General features: G+C 40.9%; 1 protein-coding gene and 1 long non-coding RNA gene across 2 annotated transcripts in view; one reads left to right on the plus strand and one right to left on the minus strand.

The window, feature by feature from the left end:
* LOC145446091 (uncharacterized) overlaps nt 1-16851 on the plus strand; it is a 171287-nt gene that overhangs the window by 64784 nt on the left and 89652 nt on the right. The gene's annotated exons all lie outside the window — the stretch shown is intronic.
* LOC145446083 (myeloid-associated differentiation marker-like protein 2) lies at nt 1503-12193 on the minus strand. Its single transcript, XM_080324268.1, has 3 exons — nt 11907-12193; nt 4179-4389; nt 1503-2125 (listed from the first exon to the last, which is right to left on the minus strand). Exons 1-3 carry the CDS (start codon nt 12132-12134, stop codon nt 1680-1682), a joined length of 885 nt encoding a protein of 294 aa, XP_080180394.1. The 5' UTR covers nt 12135-12193; the 3' UTR covers nt 1503-1679.

Raw genomic sequence — 16851 nt, forward strand, 5'->3', positions numbered from 1 at the left:
GGCCTCGGCTGCCATTGTATACAATTATTAGATTACTAACCAACGGATGGATTCGCAACACGTGACTCACGATTGAATACGCCGAGAAGCGAACTGCTGAGCCGGCTAAAAGCAGCAGAATCGATAGTCCCACAGCTAACGATCCAAGCGTCGAAATTTGATATGTACGGTCCTAATCGAAAGCTAGTGTCGCACTGATTCCGCAATAAAAGTATATTTCCAGGCAATGGTACCATCCCAAAATAGTCGTGAAAGTCTGGGAATCGGGATTGTTCTGAACAATCGCTGGGAGTAATTGGTCATTGTTGTGGTCATGCTGCTGCGGCGCTCTCACTTTTCAGAACAGTCGGCCTTAAACGGCTATTTTGGAGCAGTTACATTGCCCTGACGAGATTTTAATTTTAATTTTCGGAATTAGTGCATCAATAGCTTACGATAAAGACCAGATGCATCAAATTTGGACGCCTGAATCGCCAGCTCTAGGACTACAAAGTTTGCTGCTTTTAGCCAGCTCTGCAGTACGTTTGTCGGTGCATTCATCCGTTACTCACATCTTGCGCATCTATCCGTGGGTTGGCAATCTACAATACGATTTCAGATCACGATGCTGCATCGTTACTTCGTCTGTCTAACTAACCAGACCACTGGATATTATATAACGTCTTATCTGACAAAGCACGGTTTTGTTTTCACCCCTCATCCTAATTCCTACGTCCCTCGATAAAGATAATATTATTTCTTTAATTATATACTATATACGCAAATCCAACCCGTGCATGATTATAATACTTTTTTTAACGACATACTGCATACTGGAATAGTTCGAAAACGTTTTTCTTTTATTAATTACCGGGTATTTGCGTATCATGAATGAAACATGAATACTTGAATTGTTGTTAATTACGACGCTACGGTTGTCAAGGAGCACGGTTGAATTTATCATTATTCAATTACATGTTCAACAGCAGCAATTGTAATTGTAATTGTAATGTAATTGAAGCATGCAAGGAGTAATTGTAATTGTAATTGTAATTTGATATTTTTAGCATGGAGTAATTGTAATTGTAATGTAATTGAAACATGCATGAAAGTAATTGTAATTGAACTGAAATAATGTAATTGATCCAACTCTGCTGTCCACACCTTATCTATTTCTTATACATGCCCGTAAAACGTATCATATACTAGCAGAAAAAAATCATTCATTTCAATGCGGGAGGCTCGGGTCGCGAGATGCCAGTGCTACTCATATTTGGGTCGTAGTCTAAAAAGTTTAGGAACCCCTAGTTTGAATGAGATGGCGCGAAGGAGCCTAGATAAACCTTCAACACGCTTCAGGAAGGGAATCTCGAGTCGGTGGTAAACGAGTCAACATTTCCATTCACGGCGGAGATACGCGTATTGCATTCAATTGGAATATTTCTATCACAGCCCTTCGACATCATATCCCAGCACGACACCAATGTAGAATCTACATTGTAGATGAGACGCTCACAAGGAGATGTATTGAATTACATCACTTTATTTGAGTCAATACATTATTCATACAAAAGCGAAACTCAAAAGCTTTGCGACGAAGCACAGTACCGAAATTTTTCTCCATTTTTGGAACAAAAACATACAAAAATACAGTGATCAAATTCGTAAAAACCCAAAAATATCAACACAGTTATCAGATACTATTTACTGGGGAAGATTTCACCCTTAATATTGCCTTTCAGCATGACGGCCTCAACTATGTAAGCTATGGTTGTGAAGAATCCAAATATTGCAGATGCAAGACGACGGGATCCCCTGTAAGGCGAAGTGTTTCCCTCCAAGTAGCACGAAAGCACTATCGACCCAGTTAAACACAATAAGCAGGCGAAAACAGACCACACAAAGTCAACGTTTGCCATCTTGTCACCGATCTTCTCATTCAAACCAGTGAAGTAAATAATCATCAGTATAACGGACACGCTCCAACTTATAACGTAAGCTGCAAGGGCGTACGCACGTCCGGAATCGCAAGGTTGATCGCCTCTTGCGGTGCACTCATAGCCTCCGGCGACAAGAGCAGTGAAAGCGATGCAACCGAGAGTGATGACGATGCTTTTGATGATGCCATTCTTCGTTATTACGTATTCTGCAGTGAAAAGGGAGACGATCACGCATTATATATTATATATATATATATCACATCTAGATTCACATAAATTGTCGCGGGGTATTAAACCTGACAAATAATTCTATAGAAATCTAGTCTAAGGACTAAGACAGAGTGATATAGTCCTATTTCGCGTACCCCTTCCACAAGCACGTGCACAGTATAGAACACGCACCTCCAGAGATGAGCATGGGCATGTCCACATTCAAGTCGAAATACAAGCAATTACTACTAAATAAATACAGTCCATCCTCAAGATTACCGAACCACGACTGACCTATCGATCTCGCTTCCCATGACATGCCGCCCTATTTCTTGTCGCTTCCTTTTTCTATACTATCTTCTTTACTTTCATTCAGTGTGCATGCCTCCTCTTTACATCGCCTAGGCCCTAGGCCAAGGTGGGTGTCCGATTCCACAGACAACTCCTAGTCGCTTCGACACCTTCCTTTCTTTTCATTGTATCGCATTTTTTGTGGTGTATTGAACTGATAAAATTGCTAATAAACCAATGATGATGATGATGAAGTTATGGATTAGGATTTGGATTTGAAGATTCGGATTTGGATTGGATTAGGACATCGAAATTTCAAATCCGCTCATCTCTGGCTGTAGCCTCATTGGTTCCCTGGAGGTCAAGACACACGCTCAACTCATATACGTATGATTTGCGGTAATACGCCCGTCTTAGCCGTCATTGATTCCGGTAGGTAATGATAGGACCGATCAATAGTGGATTTGTGACTGTTGTGGTGGTACTTCGTGTACACTGTACAGTAGCGTACGTAGGGGAGGTGCGCGTTGTTGTTGTTGTTTATGGTATTCATGGTGTTTGTCGACTACTATGGTCATTGGTCATTTACACCTTATTTTTGATTCAGCCGACGTGTAGCACGGTCCACTCCCAGGCTTTTGTAAGACACCGCTTACGCGGATGAGATGGCGAGTATAGGAGCCTAGATAAACCTCTAACACTTAGGTAGGAATTACGAAGTCGACCTCGGTCGGACTGGAACCCACAACCCATTGGTGTTGTAGCTGTGGATTATACCACTATGCTATCTCGCCACTTGGGAGGTGGGCGTTCGAAGTCGATACCCCGTGTCCTTCTGAAATGTCAATCTTATCCCCAATACATACAATGTCATTTGAAACTAAGCAATTGGTATCACGCTGTTGCGTTTCGACCGAACGGTACGATGACACTTTCCAAAGTGAAGTATCGCATTTCTGAACTGATATCTGAAAGGCATCAGCAGAAGTCAGAGCGATTTGCAATATATATATATTCATTATTCATTATTATGTTTTCGTTTTGTGTAAAATTATATTTTAATTGCACTTATAACACTGTGTTGATGCACAGTTGATTTTGTACACCAGTAAACTATAGTAATGTATTTGATGTGAAATTATATGGTGTGGTAGATTTTATTTTTATGATTCAGCGAACATTTTGGCCTTTTTGGGTTCCGCAAAGGATGACAGATTAGCGTAAGCGTGCCCTAGGTTTGTAAAGGTTAAGAATCACTGATTTAAATGCATTTGGAGATAATTTCATTCATCTTTTTTCCCTAGGGCCGAGTAATTATATCCAAGACATTTAGCAGCCTCGGTGACCTGTGAGTGGAATTCGGAGTAGGTATTGTCGAATTGAATGAGTCGGGGTTCGATTCATATTAATGGGAATCTCCGTGCCGAAACCTCGTGTGATCATCATATGATGATCTCATCACAAATTTTGTATATCTAGGGACCCGGAGTCATGCTTTCAATTTTATTTTATAGGAGTCGGGAGTATGAGCACATTAAAATGCTACGCTTCGCGTCGAGACTCATAGGCGAGTCGCGAATTGAAATTAATGAGGCCCGAATGCAATATTTCGGAATGTAGAAAATTTCTTTTGCTCCTGGCTGTTGCGGTATTTTTGCACAATATATACCAGGTGCATTTGTAGTTAGAGCAACCATGTAGCTTCGATTTATCCTTGTCGTTATTAAACATGCTGTCTCACTATAGCGCGCGTCTTACTTGTGGGAGCGGGCGCATCTCCTTGGTGGAAATATATTTCGACAGCATACAGAAGCGCAGCAATGAATCCGAATATGATAGCAGCTATTCGTTCCCCATCGTTACCCGAGCAGCCGTTCCGATTGTCATGGCAGCTAGTATAAATTGCCAAAACTATACTGCCAAACCAACAGAATGTGAAAAGAAGAATGGAGAGACACGCGTCGACGGTCTGAAAAGGAATCAACATTGAATTTTCCGACCAGACCAAATTTAAGTCACTAATATAGCATATAACTATTTACAGATAGTGTACCATTCATTAGCAGGCTCAGAATGAAGATTTACTAGGAGTAACCCGAAAACCCAAAAGCTAATTTCGAAGTAGCGCGTTAATACCGTATAACCTGGCAATAACATTGCAATGTAACAAAATCTAGGATCGGCCCAGCTCCTTTCTTGAGGATATCGCTTAAGTGGACTAAATCCGCAGCTGCGACTCGTAAGGGTTGAGACTATTGAAGTATGCAGTTCAGTGCAGAGTATAAATTCATGGTAATTCCTTAATAGGAATAAGGAAAGGATGCAGTTTATTTTTGTCCTTGATGTTTTTGCGGCATATACAAATACATACACTACACACGATTTGTGCATATGTATACCATGAACGCATGATGTGCATATATACAAGGAAGGTGCAGAGATAGCCTTGTACGACTTTTTAAGTCTTGCACCCCCCCTCCATGCTATCCCAGTATTGCATGAGCCAGTGGCGGCTCGTGACAATATCGGGTGGTGGGGCACGGGCTGCAAGCGACTTTTATCAAGATGACGTCACAATGGGGTTTTCCAACGTAAAGAAGTAACTTAATGATGGTACGGTAACATGAATTTCCCGGCAACAGTGATTTTAATCTTAACGTATGTGCCACGCAAGAGGTCCGCCGGTGAGTGGTGACTTGAAGTGTGGTAACTGCGGAAACGGCGTACGGAACAAAGATTCAACACGGTTCATGTTCGCACCAGACCTGACTAATTATCTGCTGAAATGGAAATGACTATTCCTCGAGAGATAGCGTAAGCCTAATTGGAAAGGTCAACGAGTTCGGACAGATACGCAACTGTTATCTCATAGATTGGGCCTGTCATATTGAATCCAAAACATCATTCTGAAGAACTATAGCAGCCTCGGAAATTCGGTCTCGGTACAGCATAGGAGATTTTGGCCTTGAAACTGGAGACTGTAGCACGATACATACGGCTTTATTACTGTCTATAGGTCTGCTGCGAAATCGCCTTTGGAAAATATATTACCGAATAAATACGTGGATGAAAGCCGTAAACTTGGTACACTGTTACATGACATCATCGAGAAGTGGCCTCATGGCCCTTTTCGGTATGTTACACTGTCAAAATTAATGCGAACAGACCAACACCGAATTTTGCGTAAAATTTACTGAGGAATAGGCTGATCAAGTGATCAGCTGTTAGCCGCCATCGAAAACGAAATAGCTATCGCGCTTGACAGGGGGTTGTAAGCAAATGGCTTGAAGGCCACAATTTCACGGTGAAATTGACATTGGAGAATATAATATCAAAGTAAATATTTGAATGCAAACTGAGAATGATATCATCATCTCAGTTAACGTTACCGCAGATACACAGGCTTTTGCGTGAAATCCGCGATGCGTTGTAGGCTAAAGTGTCAGATCGGAGCACATCTGTACCGTACTCGACCTTGAAAACGAAATTACTGCCCTAATCATTGAGTGTCAACCTTGAGAATTGGCACAGCGTTCGATACTAAAATCAAGACATACCGTGCAAAAGCTTATGACGGATCTAGGTCAGGACCATCGTTAAAATCAATAGAGACCAATACCGGCTTTGCGTATAATCTGTTAGCGATAAATGATCAGTCAGCTCTCACTCGAATTAGGAAACGAAATTACCACTAACACAGTTCAGTGAGGAATCAAAAACTTGGTACAGCGTTCTATTATAGAAATTAAACATGGAACGGCAACGACCGATTTTGCAGCTTCATTCCGCTTCGCTGAGGCTGGAGTGGAGAATTGTTTTGCGTAAGCGACTGTAGGATTTCTGGCAATCCAAAAGCTATCTTCCCGAGATCAGAAATTATTGAATCTGTTCTTGATCGAAAGCTACTGTGGCACCGATTCCAAAAAATATAAATTAAAATATGATCAGGCACTGATCCACCTGGAATCCGTCCTCCAAGTCTGAAATATCGGCATTGTTTGAACAATCGGAGAGTCGCAACGGGTCATTGTTATGGCCATTGTGTTGCGGTTACCCGATTGTTATGAACAATGCCGATATTTCAGACTTGGAGGGCGGATTGATTCTAGGTGGATCAGTGCCTGATCATATTTTAATTTATATTTTTTGGGATCGGTGCAACAGTAGCTTTCGATCAAGACCAGATTCAGTAATTTCTGCACTCGGGAAGATAGCTTTTGGATTGCCAGAAATCCTACAGTCGCTTACGCAAAGCAATTCTCCACTCCAGCCCCAGCGAAGCGGAACGAAGCTGCAAAATCGGTCGTTGCCATTCCATATTTAATTTCTATAGTTCTATACTAACATTAAGACTTACCGTGTCTGGCGTGCCAAATGTCATAACCGATCTCAGTATTGAACATCGTCAAAATCAATGGATACCAATACCGGCTTTTGAGTAAAATCTGTTTGCGATACATGACGGATCGGCGCACACTCAACTTCGGAAACGGAATTACTACCCTAAACTTTGAGTAGAAACCCTGAAACTTGGGGCAGTGTTAAATACCACCATCACGACATGACATACCAAGTTTCAAGAGTTTTCATGGTATAAAACACCAGCAAAGGTCGACTAACCGCATATGACGGTAACCGAGTTCGGATATAGATACGATTGTTACATCACACATTAGGGGCACAGAGCTATTGTGCCCCGGTTGCTCGGTAATATTATGAATAGGAGAGAGTAAATCACCGTTTCTTTATTGTGCGCGGCTTTGAGAGAATAGACAGTGAAAGCTTGTTATGAGCGCTACCGAAGCCAGACATGGGGTAATCGCGATTAGTAATCGTAATCGATTACGACGATTACAGCATTTTCAAGTAATCGTAATCGCAATCGATTACATTCGAAAAAATTACGAAGTAATCGTAATCGACTACTTCCCATATCTAATCGATTTCTTTGTGAAAGAGCGATTACTTTTTATTTGTACAAGAACTATGACATAAACGCAACATTCGCGAACAAGGAAAAGACATTATACCAGGTCAATGATAGCACAAACGTCTGATTTAGAAACACCACTGCTCATTATTACGTCAGAAGTATTAGCTTCGCTCATGATTGCGTAAGAAGTATCCACACATTGTATGTAAATAGATATTCAACGTACATTGTAGTGTGATTGTAAGAACACCTGCCATGCGATGTATCAGGTTATCGCAACACTCCTCGCAGCAGGATAATAATCACCATTCTGCCTAGTTGCAAATGGTAACTTATATATTGATGTTTGGTTAAAGGTTATGCTTATAGTTAAACGCAATTTGTCTGTTGGTGTTTGGCGAGCAGCAGGCCTATGCAGTACGTACAACGTACCAAGGATGGTGTGAACGTGAGGTTCAGGTTCGCGTTCTGTGTGTGTTGAACCTCAGAAATTTAGAGGTTCACGTTCACAAACGAACCTGAGCTGTAAACCTTTTTTCACATATTACAGTTTTTACTTCATTATAACAGCTTTGGTTGAAATTTATTGCATTTTAACTGCTGGCCACTCAATGCATGGCGCTGGCAGCATAAAAAACAAATCAACACTAAACGAGCATGCACCTTGAGAATCTCAACAATTTTGCTCGAAATAACCAGCATTCCGTTTGTGAATATTTAGTGACTCTCTGCTGCGAGTTTGACTAGCATTGACACAACATCAATAGCGAGATGCAATACATTATAGCAAGAGAATTTTGCTTATTCGACCAAACAAAGGAATTGCTATCGTTGTCTAATGTAAAAAATCTAGCAGGTGTACGTGGTCAATCTTGACTTCATATGTTTATTGTATCATAAAAACAAAATCCGTGGGATTGGGGTGTTGGCTACTGCTGTATAATTTGTTAATGGGGTAATACCGGTAGCAAGTATAGAAACCCGTTTTACACTCTGCTCAATATTAACGTCACAATACTCAGACGTCGACACATTGTCGGGCTGGCCTGGGCAGTTAAGGAGTAAGCTTATATTCCCTTGCAAGTCCTCGTCGAAATCGTTGGCAAAGCGACGGCAGATATTGATTTTATGGGATTATTATACCATTTGATTGCCCCAGTTGAAACATTTGCCGACGTTTAAAACGTCAATTCGTTCTTTAGTATAGTGGCATTATGTTGCCAGAGTAATCGCTGTAGGTATCGTGTACATTAATATAGGCTATATCTTCACTAAAATGTAGGGTTGGAATTAGAAATACGACGTCACGTGACGTCATGAGGTTCACGTTAGTGTTCACACAGAACCTTTCAAAAAGGTTCACGTTCACACGAACCTGGACCATTCAGAGGTTCACGCCATCCCTAGTATGTACGTAGGGGAGATGTGGTACCGATGGATCACTGGAACCGAAAATACTTGAAAAATTATCCATGATAATTCCATGATTACACTCCGTGAATTTGTCTACAATTACATGCTGACAGAATCTTTCCTCACATGCAAAAAAATAGACCTGCGTGAGTTATGGGGTCTGTGACGAATGATTTACGTTGTAGAATGTAGGGGGTGTAAAGTAAATTTGGATCGACATTTGCATTTTTCTATATCTCCTTTCAGACTAACAAACACGCCATAATTTTTAATGTGAAGTATAGGGCTTGTATCAGATTATATAATGGCACATATTTTTTGAATCAATACCATCCTCGAGTGGACTATTTTCAAGTCAATTACAATATTTATGGGGTGGGGGACCTATGGTATCATAGCCAAATCAAGCAAAATAGATGGAACAACTAATCACTTAACAGCAGAAACTCGCCTACATATATATATAGGTTGTAAATCATAGGTACATGTGGTGTTTTATCGCTATTACGGGGTATTTGAAAGTCAAAATGTCGATTTACGGGTAATATGTATGTGGCATTAATTTTTTTAAGTTTAGGCGTAGATCAAAACATGATTTTATGCCAACATTAGAGTTGATAATATCTATTTTATTCTTGAAGGTCGCGACGAAACATTCTTCATTGGCTTGCTGTAGCTTAGCTTATAGTGCACAACAAAACAAGTTAACAAATTTGAGTTTTTGAGCGTGTCTCATAGGTCCCATGGTCGTGTGCCTTTGGATGCACCGGCTGGGGACCGATGACACGCTCGAGCAACAAATTTTAAACGTTTATAAATATTTTTTGAAAAGGCGGATATTCATGTAAATGTCCGCGATAGGTAGAGCTTGTGTCGAAGTGTTGAGACAGCAAAAGATCTGCTATTCTCGGCTTAAGATCAGAGGCCCAGAGATAAGTTTGCAATTTTTGATCCATCGGTACCACATCTCCCCTACACCGAGCAAAGATTTGAAATTTTGTACTCGCCAAATAAAACATTACAATTTCCACAACGAAGCATTAAAAATCAACAGCTGCTGATGTATATCATAACCGAACCGTTCTTTGCCGTCTCTCGTACCGGCAGCGTGCAGTATCTGTATTATGTAGAAGGCAGTATTTTGTGGTCACTTTATCTTATTCTCATATAACTCTATACCTTAATCGGGCGCAAATCGTTATTTCGCAATTCTTTACCTGCTGCCATAGCCATCCGCTTATATGCCATGATAGCGTGAGTTGTAGCTAGAATAAGGACCAAAACAGCAATTCGTCCCGCCCGCCGAACGTTGGTCTTGGGCCCCAATAAGGTGGTCAAGTTGAAGACTGAATTATTGTCAATAATATTAGTAATTGCATTATATTACTATTAAATTTTAAGCCTCTCAGTGGAGCTGAGGGTACGTAATTCATAATTATATCATCTGGTATGTTGTTATAATTACTTTATTGTATGTTATTTATTCGCGACCTCCGATCTGCTATATATAACATCAAAAGATATTGTAGTCGCCCAAACGTAGATGACGAAAAGAAAAACTTTCGTGAGACGCGCGCACAAATAATTGTCCTGTATTTATTCCACTGTCCGGGTGGCATTTGTATTGTGGGCTCAGATTTTAAGGATAGGATTATTCGTCACGCACACCCAGCGCGGCTTATTGACAGTGGACAAATGCTCAAAGTTTTGGCCAAGGTCTTTCTTTAGTAATACACTTCTTGGAGTCGCATGTTGGCCGAAACAGCATTTGTCTTTTGGTATGTCGTGGCTCGGTAATGACCGGCACCGAAATGCTTATTCCTGTAAATTATGCATACTTTTCCATGAGGGTGAGAGGTATGCATTTCAAAATCAAGCTATCAAGAGACATTTAAATCGCGAAGCCCGAAAACAATGTTCAAGATAATCAGATCTCACGAAAATACTCTATAATTTATGTTGGTTTTACCAAATACTTTTGAGTCCCCTTCGAGCGCTCTCACCACCCTATTGGGGAGTTTGGGGTGCGGCAGTTACGGACCTGGCAAGAATGCAAATCGTTGGATGCGATAAATTGTCCCTTATTAAGTTGGGCAATGGGTACATTATGACGTAACAAGCAAATAGCGCATCATTTATTGCGGATGTTGTTGTTATCTCATTAGGCATTTCCGACGCAATCCTTACATTGTCTTCAATATATCTTGTAAGATTAGTTCTAAGAAGCAAAATAAATGTAATCGTGAGTAATCGTGATTACTTTTCCAATGTAATCGTAATCGTAATCGACTACTTCCTGATTTTGCTGTATAATCGTAATCGTAATCGTAATCGCGTGATTCAGAAGTAATCGTAATCGCAATCGATTACATTCATGAAGTAATCACCCCATGTCTGACTGGGGCATACCCCGGCTAGGCATTCGCAAAGCGAAAACACAGAAGAGAATTCGATTTTCGCAGAGACTTCGCTATATATGGGCATTTACAAGCGAAAGGACAAAAAGAATACCATTTTCGCTGTGATTTCGGTATATGTAGATTGGTGGGCGTCTATAAATGGTAAAGAATTGTTATTGGACAGAATTTTAGGTGGGGCAATGCCCCAGTTGCCCTATAGGACGAGCCGCCACTGGCATGAGCGCCGAGCGGGGAAGTCATGGATCCAGTGTTACCAATCAGGTCTTTGGTCTGACCCAGCCGGGGATCGAACCCACGACCTACCTATCAAGAAGCCGGACGCTTTACCATTACGCTATCTTTTCGGCTATTTTATCAAGTAAGCGGATCTGATATTTTCATCCGCTCAGGACACACAGTACACGCGACGTAATGAACAAGTAAGCTAAAGGAGAATGTCAAAACTAATATATACGGTCTATCACAGGTTACCAATCTTCTGAGTAAAATCAAGATCATTGGCGCATTTATATAACGCCGTTGCAGGCGGCGTCAGGGGTGATTACTCGACGCCATGGATCAATTGCTTACGAGCTCGCAATGGCGAAGTCAAATTTGCGGTGGCGATGGAGCCTTTCGCTCATGGCCTCTTACGTAATGCAATTTTCAGTGGCGAAGGTTCTATTTCCCAATTGAATAACAGTCGAGATTTCCTGGCGAATATATGTAGGCTATACTTACGTCGAATGACACTCCGCACTCCATTTTTGTTGATAGTGTCGTCAATATGAAGAAAAATGACATGAACGATATCAACCACGACATGAGATAAGCAGCAAATGGCCAAGCAAACGCGCCCCCGTAACCTGATGCAGCTACAAGAGCGAATGCTATTATTCCGAAGACAATGATTGCCATTCTCAGCCAGCCATCTTTGCCACATAAATATGCACCACCAGATTCTCCCATTGCTAACGAATATTAAACATTCAAGTTCGTAACTGAAACCAAAACAACGATAATGCATAGGTTATAACATTAGAAATATATAGGGTTCTCCACGTGGTTCCTGGCACATTTTAAGTGCGTATTGCTCAGTAACAACCTTATCTGAACTCCGGCAAGGGTCCTAACTGATACGTGCTTGGCCTGTAGCTTAATCACACGGAATTGACGACTACAGGGTGCTTCATTTCACGAAGTTCTCTACGAAAGACGTGTCGAAGCTCACACCTCACAGCCATTGTTGCAGCAAATAATTCGCCCAAATCCATCACTAAGGAGGCCAAACATAAATCGTCGTCACCAAGGAAACATTCGATCATGCGACAAGGATTCCTTGTGTCAACGTACTATGGAAGAGCAGTCAACAATCAAATAACGCAGGCCTAGCGGTTGTATATCAATAACTGGATGTTATTTACTTATTCAGGATCGGCAGTCTACAAACGGCAGTAAAATAGGAGCTCGGTCGTTTTTGTGCGTAGATGTTGTGCGTGAGATCACAAATAACTTGCTCTGGGCAAAATCGAGTACCTAAGTGATTCGATTCTGAATCACGTATTACGCGCTTTGAGTCAAGTCGAGTATTCGAGTAGCACTGATTATGACGTCACAACATAATGTACTATGTGAAAGTTCAAATATGTACCTTTTATGCCACCACAAAGAACATAATGTCTGATATCCTGTTATCCCTCACATTAAAGATACTTCGGTATTAGTTCGACCATACCGATTTCATTGCACTTCTTGAAAATGTTGTGGGATGATCATGACTTTGGAAATGTGTCATTTCCAGTAACGTTTGTAGCTTTGTACTATGTTTCGTATGCCTCGACACGGCCAATCAAGGTTTCATGGCTTCTCAGTGAATTTTTTTTTCAAAACTATAATTCTCGTTTTTAAATTACCTTTCAGTTGCGAGGAGCGTGTAATTTCAGTACTCGAAAAAATCGTCTTTAACTACTCTACTCGAATCATTGAAATGAATACTCGATTCAGATTCGAGTACTCGAATCATTGTGCCCAGCCCTACAAACAACGTGTAAACGTCTCAGTGTGGAAGAGAAACATTGCCTATAGTCGAGCGCAACTGTGTTTCCACCTCTCTGACCTCGAGGCTTCGTCTGAAAGGCATGAATAGTCCGTGATACCCTGACACTTTAGTGCCCAGCGTGAGAGAGTTTAGGAGAGCCAGTCTATAGAAATTAAACATGGAACGGCAACGACCGATTTTGCAGCTTCGTTCCGCTTCGCCGAGGCTGGAGTGGGGAATAGGCCTTTTGCATTACTTCGATCACGTGACTAGATACGCATAGCAACAACAAATTGGTTAGCAAGCTACTTTCTCGCGCACCTGCTTCAGTGCTAAATATCGCATAGTGTACTGTTGATTTCTGGTTGTAAACGTTTCGGAAATTTGTTGTAGAAGTCATCAGAGATTCACCTATGTTAGATGTCAATCCTGTACAAAGCATTTAGAATGATATCGTCAGAATTACGCAGAAATCCATCTGTAACGTAGTCGTATTACGGTACTCAACTCTGATCATATGTACTTAAATTTATGCATTTGAAGTAAAGCGATTGGCTTATATTCTAGTAAGAGTATTTGTTAGTTCAAACAGTACTATTTGTCTGTTGTGGCGCCTGATTTTGGATGGAAGATATGGCTGAAGCAACCGGGACCCGCAAGGATCAGGATATACTGTCTGCTGGTTTGGGTGCTGGCGTGCTGCTATAAAACAACTGTCGCTGAACACATCGGAAGTATCTTTTGGGAGAACCTGCCGTCAAGACTAAGCAAATCAGTGCACTTTACTGTTGCCTTATACAATGCCAATTTTATTACCACTACTTCGCAACTGCGATTGAAGTGGATTTGGCAAATCACACTCGATTTTGATAAATAGTTGATGTCACATATGTGCGATATTTAGCGAACTAAGGGAAGTAACTATCATATAACTCTCTTAGAGCAGCTCAAACGCAGATCATCCTATACCGAGAGGTGGTCAACGTGGTCATTGTTGGGAACCGAGTAGAAATAATGCCTTAATTTATACTCCAGTACAAGTAGCACTAATTACTTCCAGGACATGTCCAAAGTACTTCAAGTGGAAGTAGAAATGAATTTCTGAAAAGCGGTCAAGAAATTCGTTACATGAAGTAGATTTGGTTGAGGGTCACTTAGTTTTAGAAATTGATGCCATGTGACAACTGTAAACATTGCATGTTGCATCTTCTTGATCAACGCAAAAGGGTGATGACACCACAAATAAGTGCAATTTTCAAAAATTAATTTAGTTACCATGGTACTGGGGCTATTTTGCCCAGTTGTTATGACAACCTCACGCTTGAAGGGGATGCAATCATGCGCCAAAGCTACTTTCTAGTTGACAAAATCCCAAACCTGACAAAAAAGTCCTACCTAAAATGTGTCAAGTAGAAGTGGAAGTAGCCTAAACTCATAATGACGCTAGTACTCAGGTAAAATAGTACTTCGTTGCTGACCCCCTCTGTGTATTGGCTCAACCAACTCAAAAACATCCTCTAAAGACGACTAACATTGTTTCTTTCGCATTGACTCCGTAATATCCTGAACTTATGATATTCTTTGATTCATTGAATTTACATATAAACTTGCAAAGAAGATCGATTTATTAATTTTTGTGCATTCAATACCCAGAGCATAAGAAATAGTTGAAGAAAAATGAATGTTAACCTTATCAAGTTCAATAACTGCCGAGACTGTTATGCCTATGCATTTTCCTCTACCTCCATAGCCACTTGTCTAGACATATTCATAGCATCCGCGGAAGAGTGCTTGTCTTGCTGTACACAAATGAAATATCATTTTCGAAGCAGACATCAACATCGGGAAAGAAGTTCAGGACAGTTAGTGAGTGGTCAGATCATCTGCTGAATTTTTCTGTTGGCATGAAACCACGCTGCCTTCCACCGCATGACCAAATTTTATGTGGTGATAATAATTGGCTCCAGGCTGAATTCTTGACGAGGGCATCATCAATTTCTTAGAAGTTGCCTATGTTCGGCTCTCTTGGGATAATTCATCAGATCATTAATCCGAATGCATGTGGTATAGCCATATGTCTTGAAACTCAAGATATTTGCACTGTGCCATAGAGTGAAGTAATCCAATCCAGGCAATCAATCAAGTAATCCAGGCCCCGGGACAGTTTGTTTCACCCTCAATTGGAGCTGATGATCATTTTCCTTCGGGTAGTGGCACTTGGCAGCATGACAGAATGATCAATAACTTGTAATATAGGTGTAGAGGTCTAAATATTTTGAATTGTTTAACTGAGAAGTCATACAATAGCTTAGGATATTTAATATATATATGGTATGTAGCACATTGCATGAATTCATAACACATCAACGTACTGGCACTGGCAGTCATTGTCTCTTAGGCTTAAAAATAGCAGTATCCTATATATATTGCAATCGATATCAATCATCAAAATCGTGCAATGATTACCAACTACCGCTACAATACAACTATAGTATACTATCCACACCTAAGTTAATGCTGCAATAAATATCACGCAGTCAATGTCCTGCAATGTCGAATTTTGTGTCATAAAATCATAGTTGACTACCAAATAACGGCTACAATGTCGATCATTTTGACGCAAGGAGTTTACATAATTCATGAATCAAATACATCCAACATATTTGAATCCTTGCGCGTCTCCATGACACTTGCGAACGCGTTTACAGCCCGAAACGATAATATACTGTATCCGAAATACGGCTACGTTAACGACGGATTTCTGCGTAATTCTGACGATATCATTCTATGTGCTTTGTACAGGATTGACATCTAGCATAGTTAAATCTCTGATGACTTCTACAACAAATTTCCGAAACGTTTACAACCAGAAATCAACAGTACACTATGCGATATTTAGCACTGAAGCAGGTGCGCGAGAAAGTAGCTTGCTAACCAATTTGTTGTTGCTATGCGTATCTAGTCACGTGATCGAAGTCCTGCAAAAGGCCTATTGTTTTGCGTAAGCGACTGTAGGATTTCTGGCAATCCAAAAGCTATCTTCCCGAGCGCAGAAATTATTGAATCTGGTCTTGATCGAAAGCTACTGTTGCACCGATTCCGAAAATATAAATTAAAATGATGATCAGGCACTGATCCACTTAGAATCCACCCTCCTATCTGAAATATCGGCATTGTTCGAACAATCGGAGAGTCGCAACGGGTCATTGTTATGGCTATTGTGTTGCGGTTACCCGATTGTTCTGAACAATGCCGATATTTCAGACTTGGAGGACAGATTCTAGGTGGATCAGTGCCTGATCGATATTTTAATTTATATTTTCGGAATTGGTGCAACAGTAGCTTTCGATCAAGACCAGATTCAGTAATTTCTGCGCTCGAGAAGATAGCTTTCGGGTTGCCAGAAATCCTACAGTCGCTTACGCAAAACAATTCTCCACTCCAGCCTCAGCGGAGCGGAACGAAGCTGCAAAATCGGTCGTTGCCGTTCCATGTTTAATTTCTATAGTCAGTCCAAACAGCAACCCGATTGAAAGCCGCTGGTCTAGCCGCTCACCTGCTTAATCGTGATTTTCTAGCAAAATGATCCATACGCGCATCCAGCCACGGAAAGATATACAATACATATATTTTCACACGGTCAGTATT

The sequence above is a fragment of the Botryllus schlosseri genome, chromosome 9 (assembly GCF_051294905.1).
Source record: "Botryllus schlosseri isolate E-star chromosome 9, Bs_hap1, whole genome shotgun sequence".
Lineage (NCBI taxonomy): Eukaryota > Metazoa > Chordata > Ascidiacea > Stolidobranchia > Styelidae > Botryllus > Botryllus schlosseri.